Here is a 17,566-nt window from a genome sequence, read left to right as displayed (position 1 = left end):
CGGTTATATTTTCGGGAAAAGGTTAACCTGGAAAAAATATTTGATTATGTTTATTTTTCATTGAATAAATCGAAAGATTTACTTTTGCGCGTGACATACTGCCAACTTGCGCTGGCTACTAGTTAGAACAACAATTAAAGTAATACAGCAATAAATCAATACCTTTGTGACAACAAATAGGGGGTACGTTTTGATAACTGACACTATTGTTTTGTTTGACTCGCGAAAATTTAACTAGCGAACTGCGGGAAGTCGGAGCAATTAGCAAAGGCGTAATTGACACGTTTATTGAACTCGCGATAAAAAACAGTTGAAACATTGGACGGTGTTTTTTTGGTGTTTTGTTAACCAATATCCAACACTGATTGCTTGTTAATAAGTTAATAAGTAACAATTTTATCAAGAATTGCATTCGTAGTTAACATTTTGTCGAGTTAACGTCGTTTTTGTTAATAAGAAATTAATATTATTACTATAATTTATGTCCAACGATTCCCCCATTACCATCCGATGCAAGTGTTATTTAAGAAAGCAAATTATTAACTTATTAAATAATTTAACATCAATTAAAAAAAATAAAACCGTGAAATTTAGTATTTGTGTAATTGCTTAAAATTTGCGCGCTATGGTACATTAACATACATACGTAACTCGCAGTATTTGAGATCATAATACTTAGTTACTTCGCTTTTAAATAAATGTACTGATTAAATTATTAAACTTACATTTCGTTCAAAATTAATTTATTTTGTCCCTTAATTTTATCCACATTTTTTATTTGTATATATATAATGAACATCAAACGACAATACTTCGGCTACAGACGCTAAAATGCAAACAACAAGATATGCAATTATCGAATAAGAAGAGATGCGGATCGTTGAACACACATGACCCACTTTACGTCGAATTGAAAGGGCAAAGCACATTTCTATATTGAGCCAATTTGAGTTTCAAACATTAAAGAGAATGAACAGTATTCCACAGCGAATTCCGCATTTCTGATTCACTAAATAGAGTGTCTTATATCTGGTAAAAAGGGTCGAGTGATCTGGAATACAAGTGTCATTGTAATTGAGGTGATCGGTAAAAGAAGTGTCCATGAAAATTTGGCATCCGACTCTTTAAACATTTGAATTTCCTCAAATACGTTAATAAACTAAAATGTAACATGTTGTAACATTAATGAACATATTGATCTTTTATTTGGAATAGTTGGCACGCTCTTGATTTATTTCCAAGTATTTTTATTTTGTGGAAATACGTACTGATCATCTAAATCATGATGATTATCGATGGAATTTTATCATTTTTGTATAAAATCCACCGTTTTTCCACGAATTTCTTTCTTTGCAATTCAAGTACTATGCAATTAATCGACCAAACAATGTTTCGTGTCTGTAAACCAAATGAGCAGAACAAAAAAACTTAAGAACTCGCGCCGCTCGCGCGTGGCTTTTGTTGTTCTCTGTTATCGAAGTGGCATCTGTAATCAAAGTATCCACATACCCGGCGTGCAAGTTTCGTATCATAAAATTTGTTTAAAAAATTTGTAAATGTATGCTATATAATTGATTTATTTTTCCTGCGTAAATGCAAAGAAGTAAAAAAAAATAAAGAACTACACCATGTTCATTTTCAGGTGTTATTAACTGTTTTTGGTTAGGCCGCTTATATTACGTTCGCGTCGTATCGCTCACAAAAATGGTGTGTTCCTTTGTTCATTCTGTTTAATGTTTGAAACTCAAATTGGCTCAATATAGAAATGTGCTTTGCCCTTTCAATTCGACGTAAAGTGGGTCATGTGTGTTCAACGATCCGCATCTCTTTTTATTCGATAATTGCATATCTTGTTGTTTGCATTTTAGCGTCTGTAGCCGAAGTATTGTCGTTTGATGTTCATTATATATATACAATTAAAAATGTGGATAAAATTAAGGGACAAAATAAATTAATTTTGAACGAAATGTAAGTTTAATAATTTAATCAGTACATTTATTTAATAGCGAAGTAACTAAGTATTATGATCTCAAATACTGCGAGTTACGTATGTATGTTAATGTACCATAACGCGCAAATTTTAAGCAATTACACAAATACTAAATTTCACGGTTTTATTTTTTTTTAATTGATGTTAAATTATTTTATTAGTTAATAATTTGCTGTCTTAAATAACACTTGCATCGGATGGTAATGGGGGAATCGTTGGACATAAATTATAGTAATAATATTAATTTCTTATTAACAAAAACGACGTTAACTCGACAAAATGTTAACTACGAATGCAATTCTTGATAAAATTGTTACTTATTAACTTATTAACAAGCAATCAGTGTTGGATATTGGTTAACAAAACACCAAAATAAGCCGTCCAATGTTTCAACTGTTTTTTATCGCGAGTTTCAATAAACGTGTCAATTACGTCTTTGCTAATTGCTCCGACTTCCCGCAGTTCGCTAGTTAAATTTTCGCGAGTCAAACAAAACAATAGTGTCAGTTATCAAAACGTACCCCCTATTTGTTGTCACAAAGGTATTGATTTATTGCTGTATTACTTTAATTGTTGTTCTAACTAGTAGCCAGCGCAAGTTGGCAGTATGTCACGCGCAAAAGTAAATCTTTCGATTTATTCAATGAAAAATAAACATAATCAAATATTATTTCCAGGTTAACCTTTTCCCGAAAATATAACCGGTTCACTGGTCATTTCGGTAGGTTAACCGTTTAACCTCTTGCATCCCTAAATAATCATAATCATACAACGTGTTTCAAGTAAGCGAGCATTCTGTGCCACAGATGAAAGAGGACAGTTATGACAATGTGCAGTTGCTTTTCAGAATATAAACATGCAGAACACTAATTTTTTTATTTATTATGCAAATACGCTGATTTGCATTCACTCATGAATATGTCTGCCCTATATATCAACTGTGTCGTATCGCAATAAGTTAATCAGTCTTCATACATTTTTGATACCAAATAATAGGTCTTTATTCAAAACATTATGTCAACAATATAAAACAAATGATGGCTAGTACAACGTGAGGACATTAATCCGAGTATAGCAATCATATTTTATGTTCACTTAAAATTGTAAAACTGAATGCTTGAGCGCCTTAATAAATGCTAATTTCAATCAGTCGAACGGTCCAGCGGTCAACACGTTAAATTTGGTGTTTGAGGCTTACATTTTAATAAAGAAGTACACTTTGACGTTCCATTTCGACACCAACAATGCCTTCATAAAGTGACATATATCCGTTTAGATAAAAAAGTGCACCACATAGCAAGGTGCATAACTTCACATGATGATTTATATTGTTCATCACTCTAGCAGCAATACGGAAGGACGAATAAGACCAATTCAAAGCCTCACCCCTCTAACGTAGGGGCATACAACACCGGACAATTTGTATCGACTATGGATAATTGATATATGTTTATAATTTATCTTCACTGAGTTGATGCAATGTGATTTTGTTGTATTTAAGCAAACTGCTAATGTACATATACTTCCCGTAAGATGGCGGATATTTGCCAAGCTCCACGTAGGAGAAAATAAGCCAAACCTAATTTAAAGGTACATATAAATTTATTGTAAAGTGCATTTTAATATCATAAATTATCACACTGTTAAATAATTTCATTTTGGCACATTGAATAATCATGATTTAACATATTTATTATTATAGAATTGAAGTACGAGAAATAAAATATATATAAGACAATAGTAAAACATAAGTTTTATATAAATAAACAATATACACAATTTAAATAAATCATACAAACGTTATTTATATCATAGTGCGCATGTATTTCAAAAGATTAGAATCATAATAACATAATTATATAAGATCAAACAGATTTGATTGTTCTTTTTAAAGCACTCATATATCTGGGTTTTTTATTCTTGCAGGTCTGAATGTTCATATACCGTTTCTTTAAGCAACACTTTAATGTCAATACTTGTTATAAGCTTAACAAGATGCAGCAGACACAGTCCATGTCTTCGCAAATCGAGAACTGTTGTCAATTATCTTGTTAAAAGATGTCACCAGCTCGTTAGAGGGCTCGTTGTCATAGATACCAAGTAATCCTGCGACCTTTCCGAAATACCAGCCACTTATCTTGACCGTGATATGGTCCACAGACGTGTCGTAGACAATGTTAAAGTGCTCCCCGTTGACGATGTTGATGATGCCGTTTAATTCCTGAATGCTTAGGTCACCGATCGTCGCAGGAATCGTGACTTTTTGATCGCCATCAACAACCTTAATCAGAAGAGTTTACACATGTATCAAGTTAATGATTTGTAGTAAATGTTTACCTTTTGAGTTGGTCAATAGTACATACAGTTACATAGAACCTCACCTAATTGGAAGTAATAGCACTTTGTTAATTGCATATAGAAACTGATACACAACATTGCAGGAACTTATAAGACGCAATCGAAAACACTTGTTAAACAAGTATGAGTCAATACGTTTATACTGTAATTATGATCACACATTATAAATCAAATAATTGTTTATTTAGTCTGTTTATATTATCAAGGTTAAAGTGAGTGTTTTCTGTAAAAATATCAAATAAGATACAGTGTCCGCGTGTTTGGTTAGTGTGAAATTTATATTTAAATTAATGGGTCAGATTTTGTTTCTGTGTTTGCATTTCAAATAGCAATAATATGAAAATAGTTGAGAACACACCTGGCCAAGCACATTTACTGATATTGAATGAGTTCTGGTTATCAGATTTAGAGTTGTGTCTCCCTCGTTGCTTAGGACAATGGTGAAGTTGTTGTTGTTGAAATCACGAGCCAAAACAAACGTGCACTTATCTTCCAGGTCGTAAATGAATCCATCAAAAGTCGTAATGCGTTGACCTTTTGAGATCGTGGCCACACCTAAATAACAAGTCAGACTTATTATACATATAACCATTTTTCCGTCAAGCCATGTTCAACAGATAAACATGTTATTTCACTTAAAGCAAGATCTATTATATTTGAAAAAGGGAGGTGTTATGAAAAACATGTTTGTCCATTACAACATTTACGAAGCATTTTTGTAGTAAATTAACACCAAATCGAAGATAAATTTTTAATTGTGTATGTTGTATATTAGAGGTCACTATTTTAACATTCGTTTCCATAATATAAATATAAACAAAGTGAAACTTAAACTGCACCAGAAGAAGTGTAACCTCATTATAGCATGCGGTCCTTTATTCGTGGCAAAGAACCAATGCTTAACTGTATTACCCAAAACAAATGCACTAAACTATACACACAAATACGAAAGACTCAACCCTCTTCACACTACGTTACCTGAGAAAGGTGGGAGCCACTCAGATGGTACTTCTGGCAAGCGTACAGATGGTAAGGTGTCTGGTATCATGTTTCTGAGCCGTTCTACTTTTTGCCCGTACTCAAGTATCGGCATAGCATCAAGCGATTGCAAGGGTATTGGCAAATATTGCTCCAGCTGAATTTCACCATTTGCTGGGTCCCAGATAGTGATCGGGGACCGAATGTGGGTCAACAAAAAGTCCTCCATCCCTTTAAGAGACTTTTGAATGTCCTGCTCAATGTCCAGAAGAAGAGTGTGGATGTGTGACTCTAAGTAGGTACCGACCTTGAGGTATCCGAGCTTTGAGTGTAAAAACAAGTCAAATGTGACGTTATGCGTTGTAAACTAGTTTATTCTGTGTGATTACTGCTTTGTGTGTAAGTACCGTATAGAATATTTAATGTAACCATGATGAATGTTGGTCGTATAACATTTATATAATATCTTGGTTCAAATACTTTTTCTCAAAGAAATACGACATTTATGCATTTTTTTTAATGATACTACCATCGAACTTATTCCAGATAAATGACCAAGTTTTGTACAAGTAAAGTCACTTTGTAATAGTTCATGGTTTTAAAATTCGAAATACGATGTGTACCTTCTGGGCTACCATTTTTGGGAGCACTTGCGTGCCTTTTTCGCCTGACCAGACGATACCATTCGAAGCAACAGCTTGCAGAAGCCGCCTTTGTACAGACAGTTTCTCTAGAAAAAATATTTACAAAATGATGCCAGTATTATAAACACCGTATCAACTTGTTCAGTCGTGAAAGCACTACAAACAAAATTACTTATCGAAATAAGTCCAAATGTTTATAATTTTCAATGGTTTCATTTACTTTTTCTTTGCGTTGCGGTTTGTGTTAACTTATAAAAAATGTCCCAAACTAAAGGTTATAACTACCAGATAACACGTTGAACTTGTCGGATACATTCTTCCGAATTCCTGCAAACAGGTCTGCTTTCATAACATCCCCCTAAAACACGTGTTAAATGATCCATTATTTAATTTAATCATGTTAGATACGATATTAGTTTCTAAACATTCGATACGCGTTTGAAAAGTAGTTTTAAATTTTAAGCAAATGTTTACTTTATAATAAAGCATCACGAACTTATATATTTATATATAACCGAATTAAACACCAAGAGTTATAAAAAATCAAGCTAGCTTCCAGTTGACGTTAATTTGGTTACTACTCTACCTTCAATAATTTTTGGGAAAAACTTCATAAGAAAATTATATTCATTTATGTACTAATTGAAGTATCATCTTTGTCAATATTCCATTATGGTAGCTTCTTTAAAACCTAAAGCAATTAATTATAGTTATCAAGACAATATTGTACATCTCAAAGAACTACTCAATCAGATCCATTTCACTCACCACTGCTATGTTCTCTAGTAACGGTTTGTTCACGAATGTCTTGTAGGAAACCATGGTCGCGCTGTATTTGGATCTGAAATTGTACACAACCTTTAAATTGTACAGACGTTCTCGAACACTGTTAAATTATCTCGTCTCATCACCAGATAACTTACATGGATATAAATTTACCTAGATGCCATAACAAAACATGTAATGCGGCTTTCAACAAATTTGGAAGAAAACATATTATGTGAAGGTAAGAACGACGGTGAACGCTAATATGTATCAATTGTAGTTGCATTCATTCCATTGAACGAGGTAATACAATACCTTGATTGTGTCAATACAGTCTTGACGCGTTGAACCATGGGATCAGTTAAGGTTATTATCATACTCCGGCCTTGGTCAAAGTAAGGCATTACAACGGCTTCGAATTTGGCTGCGTTTTCTGGACCAATCTCTTCTCCTACAGCACCCCAAATAATGCGCTTTTTGTTGAGAAGCTCTTCAGTAAAGCTGATCATCATTTTCTGAACAAATCTTTCAATGCGGTTATTGTACTCGTCAGATTTTTTGGATCTGAAAGCCTGGAAATGAATGTTGATACCGTATTAGATTGATAGTTTGAAAACTAAGCCAGAAATACTTGTATCATCGCTTTCTTCGTATTTTTTTAATCGCTGAAAAATGTGTTGTTGATAAATATACCAATATATATTATAGGTTTTTGTTTAATAATAAATATCCATTTAAAGCGTAATCGATAGCGATATAAACAAACTTACCATCGCGCTTACCTATTACTAGGATATAAGCATACCCAATACAATCAAATCAAAAGCTGTATTTGGGGGTAAACGAGAATGTAATCTTGTAAATAATATATAATACATATTTATCCACACGATTGGATTCCCCGTACTGATCACATTGTAACATTGCATCTTTACCTCAAGATCTTTGATCATCTCTGGTTGCCAGTGAATTCTCGAGTGTATGAGGTGCGAGGTATTCAGCCGGACGGTTACAAGAACGTCTTGAATATGATTTGTATCGACTAGATGGTACACTTCCGCTTGCAAGGCAGAGCTGTTCACATAGTTTGCACGAATATGGAACTCGTTTTGAGGACGATCTGAAATGTTATCATAACAACTAGAATTTGACTAAAAAAGATTCGTTTAAAGAGTTTGATTGTTTATTCAACTCGTTTACAGGGTGCTGTGTAAATATTACTACCGATATATTTTGCTTGAAACAATAGTGAAATGATGATTTTAAAACTAGCAAATTACCATTTTACGTTATAATCAACCATTACTATGTAATCTATTTTATACAAAGACACCATCACAATTCTAAATGATACACGCATAGAAAAAATCATTTTTCAAATTGATGAAAATGACAACAACAAGAGAAAACCGCGAACAATCAAACAGAAAACACAACCATTCTTCTTATTAAATATGCGGTTTGTACTTCTTGATCTTACATTAAAAACTAATTGTTTGATTTTAAATATTTCATTACAATGAAGACAAAGCTCTTCTTGTGTTCAATTTTGAATTTTCTTTTCATATAGATACAGATAAACAAAATTAATTCGCACCAATGTCGTAGTTGATCATGAAGTCAATAGAACGTGAGGCACGATCGATTGTAAAAACTGTGACAAGGGGGTCCTTATTGTCATACACGTTAAGAAGTGATAATCGGAATTTGTCGTCCGTCTGAGCGCTTCCAGAAATGCTGATCAATTTCACCGGCGTTTTTATCTGCAAATTATCAACGGTTGTGTGCGAGTAAATAAAAGAATATAATTAACATTTTGAAATATAATATCATATATGAAAATATAATAACTTTTAATGTGATTCTAACCGAATTAATATTGTTATTTAATTACGGAGTTTAACAGGCATTGCTTAATCAGCTTCTCAATCCAAATGTGTGCGAAATGTCACTTTTTAATAATAAGAACACACTTGAAACATTGACAAACAATTTAATTTGAATTGAATTAACGACACACGTATGTGCTATATTAGTACTCTTAAAAAAGGATTACCTCTAAACTGATGGATTGCTTCCGTTTATCAACAACCCCTCCAATAGAGAAAGGTTGCATCTGTCTCCGGGCAGTCATGTATATGAGTGTTAAGCCAGAAGAATAGCCAGTGGACGACCGCCCAATGTGAGACTTTAAATTAATCCCGACAGTTGTGTGTGGGTGACTTAGGTCGAAAATCAAACTACAATAAATAATCGTAAACAATACCATACAAAACAAGAGCATATAGATGTGAAAATACATGATTGCTTATCACATCAAACATTCGTAACCAATAGTTTTCACTTGATTCAAATTCTTCAAAAACACGTCTAAATTGCAATTAAAGTCGTCAAGATACAACTTATAATGCTTACCTGTAGTTTTTGCCACCATCTGATGATACGTCCTCTAATTTACAAGATATGGCAAATGTTTTATTTGAGTCGGCAGAATATGATATTTCCGTGCGTCCATCAAATATTGTTCGTCCTCGATTTACAATGAATTCCGTTCCGAACTTAAAAAGCTGAAATCAGTGTACACGTGCATGTATACTGACACTGATATGTAACCTAATTTATCAATTCTATCATAACGTGAACGTAAGTTTTCACAATTTATTATATAATCATTATTATACGCTTTGGAGTGAACTATTGCTTTTATTGGTAAACGTAAATGTGACGAATGTGAAGTTTTGTTGTTTTTTTCTGCAGCGATATTCTGTTAAAATATTTTAATAATCTCAATATTTTTCCATCTTTACACCCATCTTCCAATGTAACTTACTTTTCCTTACAAATGAAAGTACGTCTAAAATATTCACCAGCATGTGTTTTCTCTAAATATATCCACTAATCAATAAAACTATAATTAGTCTTTAACGAAGCACATATTTGGTCAACTTTTCTAAGCACATTTAGTTAAAACATTCATAAGCACATAAGTTTATGACGTCATTAGACACAAACCGTATGCTGTTAAAGCTGTCTTCGCGTAGTTTTGCTATTAATTGTGTACATACGCATACAATAGAAAGAAAATATAGTGTTGTCTGTGATAAAGATAATACTAAACATGAATACTTATAATATGTAAACATTAAGAAAATAAAAAGATTACTCGACAAAAGGGATTGGTTTACCTTTTTGAGCTGTGGCACTCCCAATGTCATGTCGGTTTTGATATAATTTCCGTTTTGGACCACAGATGACCTCATGAAAACCTTCTCTGTAGGATTGACATCAGCATTCCACATGAAGTCAACATCAATTTTACCATTCGAGTGTTTCGACAATAGAGCTATACTTCGAGTCGGTAAAATAAGTTTGAAGTCTCTAGTGTTATCTCTCAATGAAACTTCATAACCGACCTTCTGTGAAGATCGTAATCCCCATGCAACATTAGCTTTGCTTGTCCGTGCGCTGTATATGGTATCTAATGACAACACTTTTCCAAAGCCGGTGATATTAAATTTAGCCACCTTGTTGCTACGAATGTCATACCCGGCGTTTAAGTTGATGTTTTGTGATATGTTCAGCGGGTTCCAATCGAGTACCATTTCAAAATCAACACATTTAAGAGTGAAATCGCCATCGATCTCGAACTTCATTGGCCGTGGAGCACGTACAAAGACCAGAGCCGATTTGTGTTCTCCCAGAATATTATGCTCCAAATCAGCATCAAGTATAACTTTATTATTGTATACCAATTTCAAACCCTCTTGAAGACCTTTTGGGGACATTTTATGGGATACACTTAAAGCTGTCTGCTTTAATGCCTCGAATGGCGTCGTCAATGACATACTTGTCTCCATGTTGGCCGTCATATGGTTCAATACATTCTTCACAACATCAATTCTTCCAGTGAATTTTCTGTTTTCAGCCCACTGTACGATGCCCGTTGATAAAATGCTATTTGGATTGTAATTGTTAGTAAAGGCAGCGTGTAGATTGCGTATATTTGTGTAAGGCGTCAGCAAGGTGATGGAAGCTTCCATAACAGGATCAAGTTGAAACGAAGTATCTAAACTGATTTCCTGGCCAAAGACTTTCACTGAAGCTTCAGTCTTGAATCTGTCTAAACGGCCAATATGTGTAACTTTAAACGACTGCTCTGATATTTCACCTTCAAATACTGTTGTCAATGACGACAAACAAACAATAGACTGAAGACCATATTTCATTGTCACTTCAATTGTAACGCTGTCCGCCCCATTTTTCACTTGGTAAATGGTGGTAAAATCTGAAGACAAGGTTCCTGTATGGTTTGCAATTATTGCAAGGGGACTTGTGAATGGTGACTCAAACGCCACAAATGAAGCCATACTCATTTTCTTGCTCGCGTGTCCAACTGTCAACGTCAATTCTTTTCCAGTTGCATAAATGACATTCATACCAGCCTTGTATTCAGAATCACCAGTGCTTTGGAAAAAATCGAACTCTACATTTTCCGTATATTTAAATGGTGTCTGGATGATCACTCTGACTTTGATTGGAGTGATGTCAGCAGCAATCGAAATAGATTTCCCAACAAAAGTACATTGTGCAGATGTTCTATATTGTGCCCACGTTCCTTGGTGAAAGCCTTTTAACTCCGTGTATTTATATTTAGGAAAGGGTGTTTTTAAAATAGCACTTCCTTCCAAACCCGATGACGTTTTCAATTGCAAATCAAATTCAAATGCCATTGTTGAGTTCCAGGTAAAATGTACATTACCTGTGACAACAGAGGGAAGGTTATCGGTATACCTCACTTGACAACTAATTATATCCCTATTAGGTATATTGACAACAATTTCACTTTCGACTACTCCTTGTTGATTGTGAAAATCTATCTTCAATGTGTAATCCTCAACGTCAAAATTTAGCAAGTATTGATCTTTGCCTTTTTTAAATTCAATATGACCTTTATGTACATCGATAAAATTCAAAACCCAGTTTGTCTTAAACATATCCTTTTCCGCTGAAGCTTTAAATTTTAGTGATGATTGTTGTGGTTCGGTACTGGAAATATCTATATCAACGAAACTGTTCTTCAAGTCATATTTAATATCAAATTCAACAAGTCGTTCACCTTTTCTTAAAATAGACCCCGATAGCATTTCCAGTGATTTCTCAGATTTTTTAATCAGTGATCCTGAAAGCTTTTCAAATCCATTATATGTAGGCAAGTCCAGTTTAAACGATGCAATTCTTTTGTCCCCATTAAAATTTAATTCCAAAGAGCCCTTATTTTCGCCGTCAATAATAATCGAGGACCCTCCTGTGACATCAGTTTGCGTTCTTTTTAAATATATGTTACTTTGCAGAGTCGGAATTGAAGGCCAATCGACGTCAATCAATAATTTCAATTCTGGTGAAACGTTGTATATAAGTTCAATCTTATGTTTTAGAATATCATCGAGAATTATGACGCGAGTTGTCATTTCGTTATGCGTATATTCCATATTACCAACATACCACCCGTTTTTTAATGGAAGATAATATCTAAATCCAAAATCGTCTAAGGACCGAATAGAACTCAGAACTCGAATAAATTTGTCGCCAACATACACCTCCCAAAAGCCTTTATGAACAAAGCCATCACGACCGTCCATTGTTCTATTATTGGAAAAGTTAATAGAGAAATGGGGATTATTAATTGTCAGATACAATTTTAAAAAATCCATAGAGTTTAAGTTCATCGAAAACACCGCATCTCTGACAACACCGTTAACTTTTGAGTTAACGATCAATACCATATATTTAGGGTAGGCATAAGTGTGTCTAAGACTCATATAAATTTCGTCGGAATATGGAGTGTTAATGCTAATTTCAACGTTTGTCTTTGATTTAAGATCAGAAGTTAACTTGACAGAACTTAGATCACCATCAATTGCAAGAGTTCCTTCAACATTGAATTGTCTTGGCATCCCGTTGATCAATAGATTTGCATCTATTTCGGGTAAAAATGGGGAATCCGAAATTATTGAAACGTAATAACGTTCCTCTGATAATTGATACTTGAAATCAACATCAGTTTTCTCCAAAGAAATTATAAATTCAGCATGGGAGCTAATATCAATCGAATTTTCAATGGAGCGAGCGGACACATTAAATATTGCAAGAAATTCCTCACAAGAAATATTGGTCTTGATTTCCATGTTGCTATCTAGGAAGGAAACAGCTAAATCAGCATTACTTTTGGCTGACCCAAACGCATATTCAACATTCAGAATCAAACCACCAGCGAATCTTACAAGAGAAAAGTTCAATTTGACAGGTTCCATGAAACTAGTGGGAGGATTAAAGAAAAGGTTAAATTGATATCGATTAGTCCTTTGTAACCGAAACTCGGCTTCCCATTTCTGTCCGTAAGTCACTTCGCCGTTACAAGTTAGGGCATCTATGTCGCTGCTATAAGTGAAATGTATTATGATTGGAGAACGCTTTGGCAGAGAAATTTCAAGAGACGCCTGATATTTATTATCAATATTAACTGTCATATTAGCTGCCGTTTTGTTTTCTCCATACTTGTACAAAGCGTATGCATTAAAGCTGCTTTGTGTTCCACTGTGTCCAAACTCGAGCGTTAGTTTTGGAATGAGGAATGAATTTATTTTAAGTGCTCCTTCCGTTTTCCCAACGCTACTGAAGCGAATGTCAAAATCAGATGTTTTTGCTCCAATACTTAAGTCAGCATGACTCTTAAAAGAATTAATACCTCCGTCATGCTTTAAATATACCGACATTGGTTCCGTAAATGGACTGTTCAGGCTGACGCGGAGGAAGTATACTTTGTCAAACTGACAAGACATGTCGATGCTGGATTTCTCATTTCCGTTCATGAAGCTAGCTCCTAATGTTTGCTTGCCGCCTTTTTGTGTAACGTTTCTTGTAAAGTCGGGTAAATACACAGCCATAACAATTTTCTTTATATTCATAGGCGATATTTCAAGCGTGGTTGTAATTTTGTCCGTTTTAACAATGGTAACCTTTGCTTCAATTTCTTCAATACCTTGTATAGATAACTTTGTAGTTGCTAAATATGATGGGAAAGAACCCTTCTGGCTAGCTGTGACGCTCACATCTCTTGTGTACGGAGATTTTAGCGAAAGTAAAACGTCAAACGGTTTAGTGTTTAACCGAATATCCATTTCGGATTTTTTGTTTTCGATATTGATTTCTGCGTGAGAGGTCAGTGCAGTTAAAGGTCCTTTAATGTAGAAAACAGCCGAGACGGGTTTAACTATTGGAGAAGAAATTAAAACACTTCCTTCGATATCCACATCGTTGTTAAAACTTACGTCTATTCTGTGAATCTGTGTACCTTTGTTCAGCTCAGCAAAGGATTTCAATTGTTTGTAGTCGCCAACGAAGCTGAGTGTGGAGGAAATATCATCAATTCCTGTGGCCGAAAAGGTGATTCGTTGATCCAATAAATTCCTATCGACCCTTTGTGTCCAATCAATCATGCACATTTTGTTGCCATATAAAGCCTCAGAATTTAAGTTGAAGTTTGTCCACGTGCCGTCAATCCTTGTCCTGCTGACAAAGTCTTCAGTCAAGAATGTGCTTATCTTTATTTCTCCGACTTTCGTTTTTCCATCGCTTAACTGTACAAAAGCGCTTAACTTTGTTTCACCACCGTAAATCAAAGCAGCCTGAGTCTCTACAAAATTGTTCTTATAAATATGTCTAAGACTAGACTTGATACTCTTGAGAAATGGCGATCGAATACTGAGACTAACATCGACATCACTGTCTGCATTAACACTGAAATCCACCGATGATGTTTTTTCATTATTTCTTGAAATTTCGCCATTGATAATGATCTTTGATTTTGATCCATGAATATAAAGAGAGGTGTCAAATTTGTCTGCATTTGAAATGAGTTCTGTTCTCAAAGAACCGGCAACAGACAAAGTCAAAACATCAGTTACACGGAATGAAATTGTTGACAAAAAGTTATTTTTTCGGTCATGTGACAGTTCCGCACTACAGTTAAACTTAGTTGGTGATCCTGTATGCGTAAATTTGCCAATAATGTCACGTCTGCCAAACGTTGACACGATGGTTGTTATCTCAAATTTGTCTGTATTATGTAACTTGAAATCCATGCTGTAATTTCGTTCGAACTTATCGACAATTGCTATTTTGGAATTGAAGCTTGACAATTTCCCTTCCACTGAAGCTGATAAAGAGCCGATTGGAGTGACGGCATCGGCTGTGGCAACTAATATCACCTTATCAGTGTAGTGATTAAATGAAAATATGATTGATTCGCTTTCTCCGTAAATGCATTTCGTTCGGAACTGCGAGGTTTTAAAATCATCTGCAAAATTGCCTTCTATTGCCATTTGAATAACTGGATATTTTAATGAAGGCAAAGTTAGATTTAAACTACTTAAAATTCCCGAAGTCGCGTCATAGTTCAAAGAAATCGCATTCCTATCCAGGTAAGGAACGACCTCTACGTGTGCTCCACTTTGGAATGTTTCCAATTGTCCAGAGAAGAATACCCCTCCTTCGATCCTTGGAAGATGTGGGTTAGTCGTAGTCAAAACAACTGATACATTTAATAAGTTATGAAGTTCGTATAAAGTTGTTTCCAGTTTTATTTCTTTGTCGACCTGATAATTCAATGTACTTATTGTTTTCAAGCCTCGTGAATCTGGCAATTCCAATAGCTCGTAAGTATATTTAACTTGATTGTACCCAGGCATTGTTGTTTTCCAGAGAATTGATGACTTTGCCCAATGACTACTATTCAATAATATTGTTGAAGCGACAATATTCATATTTAAATCGGGGTTTATATCAAATACCAATCTAGCATTAGGGTTTTGTAGGTCGAGCACATCTGCTTCTAGTGATATTATTGAATTTATGTTTAAGTCTGGAATGGTAATACTAAGACCAGTTTTGAAGATTTCAGGATACTTATTGTAGCTGGCATTTGCTGAAGCCAATATAACTCCATTAGATACCAAATTAAAATGGGCATGCATAGACGGATCGTCAGATTTAACAATAAGACTACTGTTCAGTACAGAATACCCGATTTGTTCACGGTATGTTTCCATAAGCAAAGTCATAGATATATCTTTCTGCAAGGTGCCACGAAGTTTAACGCTGATGCGATTGCTACCTATATTTGCGGCTAACGTTGTTGCTACGGTGTTTTCTGCATGGCGATGGTTCCACCTGGTTTCCACTTTTCCCAAAGGAATGCTTATTGTGAGTTCTCCTTCATTATCGACGTATTTTGCGTAGGGCAAATGTGTCACGGAAGAATTAATTTTGTACTCTTGGCGATTATGAAGTAAACTTGCCAGTGTGTTAAATTTTTTTCCATTGTTATCGTGTGAAAACTTAATCAATCCTTTTTTCAATGCATTCCAAGAGGTCTTAAGATCGATCATTCCTTCGTACGACACCTTCATGCCTTTTGTTGCATTTTGTAGAACGACATCCATATTTACAAACTGTTTGTTCCACGACAGCTTTGCTGCAGAGGCCAAGGAGTCTCCCATTTTGTGATTAATGAATATGTTCACTTTTTTTATATCCTTAAATGATGTCTCTAAGTCTAATGTGGCGACAAACGTTCTCAAATTTATAGGTTTTTTCAAAACTGTTGCAACAGATATCTTTTTGTCCAATTGAATGTTAACTTTAGTATTGTATTCTTCAGAGTCACTCACATGGTCGACATCAACTGACAGAATTGGAATCTCTGCAAAAGGTGTTTGTAAATGAAACCTACCTAAAACATTAGCACCGGCCAGTTGCAATGACGTGTCCACTTCAACCTTCGCGTTGTTTTCCCATTCGAAATCTGCATGGCTGACGAATCTGTCCCCTCGCGTTTGATGGTTAACATTGAAGATAATTGCTCTATGTGACGTTTTCAAAGCAATTGATCCGTTCATTTGATCAGATGATGGAATATCCACCCAGGCATAAATGTTCGTCTTTTGCAATTCTTCAACTGGGTTACCCCACTTCAAATCAGCCTGAACGGAGATCATATTGCCAGGAACTTTACCTATAAGCCCAATGCTTCCTTTGTAGTCTGGCTTTTCCATTTCCATATGAACCTCGTAAGTTATAGAGTCATCAAAACTTTTCAGCATACCTCTATATGTTTTGGAATCCTTTTCATATGAAAGTTCAGCAATCAATTGCGGGGAGCCTCCAAATTCACCGTGAACTGTTATTGGTGACCACCCATTTACATTAATAACGGAATCTATTTTATGACTGGATGGTTTATCTTCGTAAGTAGTTGTTATAACACTTTTTTCGTCTTTTTGCATTTGAATGCTTAATGTACTTATATATTTGTCATTTTGATCTGTCACCTGTTTTATTTCATTTTCAATCTCCATGTCTTGTTTTGGTGTTGCAAAACGAATGCTACTGTACATAACTAGACTTGTCGCACTTTTGTCTAACAATGATATACTTGCAGAATAGGGTTTGCCCTTGTTCTTGATTGACAAGCTGCTGTTGAAGTGTTTCGGGAAGTCATGTGAGTGATCAGCTTCAATTTGTGTAGCAATATCCTAAAATCAAATATTACCGTGCACATATACATATCCTATTTTTACAACAACATGTGTCTGCATACACTTGTCTTGTGTGGATAGATCTGCGTATAGTGAAAACCGAATTTTATATACATACGTAGCATATGGCATTTAGTAACTTAAGTTAAGTGTTATATTTGCATAAGATTTTATATAAAAGGTGTTCGGTTAGCAAAACAAAAGCATCATTTTTGACAAGATTGAACATTTGTACA

General features: G+C 34.7%; 1 protein-coding gene across 1 annotated transcript in view; it reads right to left on the bottom strand.

Annotated features, from left to right (window-relative positions):
- Positions 1-3,573: 3,573 nt before the first annotated feature.
- The window catches only part of LOC127853341 (uncharacterized), a 31,555-nt gene continuing 17,562 nt past the window's right edge, over positions 3,574-17,566 (bottom strand). Inside the window, exons 22-33 of the mRNA XM_052387789.1 lie at positions 9,921-17,327; positions 9,151-9,302; positions 8,792-8,975; positions 8,333-8,498; positions 7,671-7,855; positions 7,051-7,307; positions 6,739-6,811; positions 6,256-6,328; positions 5,950-6,056; positions 5,327-5,648; positions 4,707-4,903; positions 3,574-4,271 (exon numbers count right to left, since the gene is read on the bottom strand). Of these exons, the coding sequence (XP_052243749.1) occupies positions 3,978-4,271; positions 4,707-4,903; positions 5,327-5,648; positions 5,950-6,056; positions 6,256-6,328; positions 6,739-6,811; positions 7,051-7,307; positions 7,671-7,855; positions 8,333-8,498; positions 8,792-8,975; positions 9,151-9,302; positions 9,921-17,327 (9,417 nt within the window). The 3' untranslated portion in view covers positions 3,574-3,977. The remainder of the gene's footprint in view (positions 4,272-4,706; positions 4,904-5,326; positions 5,649-5,949; positions 6,057-6,255; positions 6,329-6,738; positions 6,812-7,050; positions 7,308-7,670; positions 7,856-8,332; positions 8,499-8,791; positions 8,976-9,150; positions 9,303-9,920; positions 17,328-17,566) is intronic.

The sequence above is a fragment of the Dreissena polymorpha genome, chromosome 12 (genome assembly GCF_020536995.1).
Source record: "Dreissena polymorpha isolate Duluth1 chromosome 12, UMN_Dpol_1.0, whole genome shotgun sequence".
NCBI lineage: Eukaryota > Metazoa > Mollusca > Bivalvia > Myida > Dreissenidae > Dreissena > Dreissena polymorpha.
Note: the sequence above shows the minus strand (reverse complement) of the source record. Positions and strands in the feature narration are given on the sequence as shown.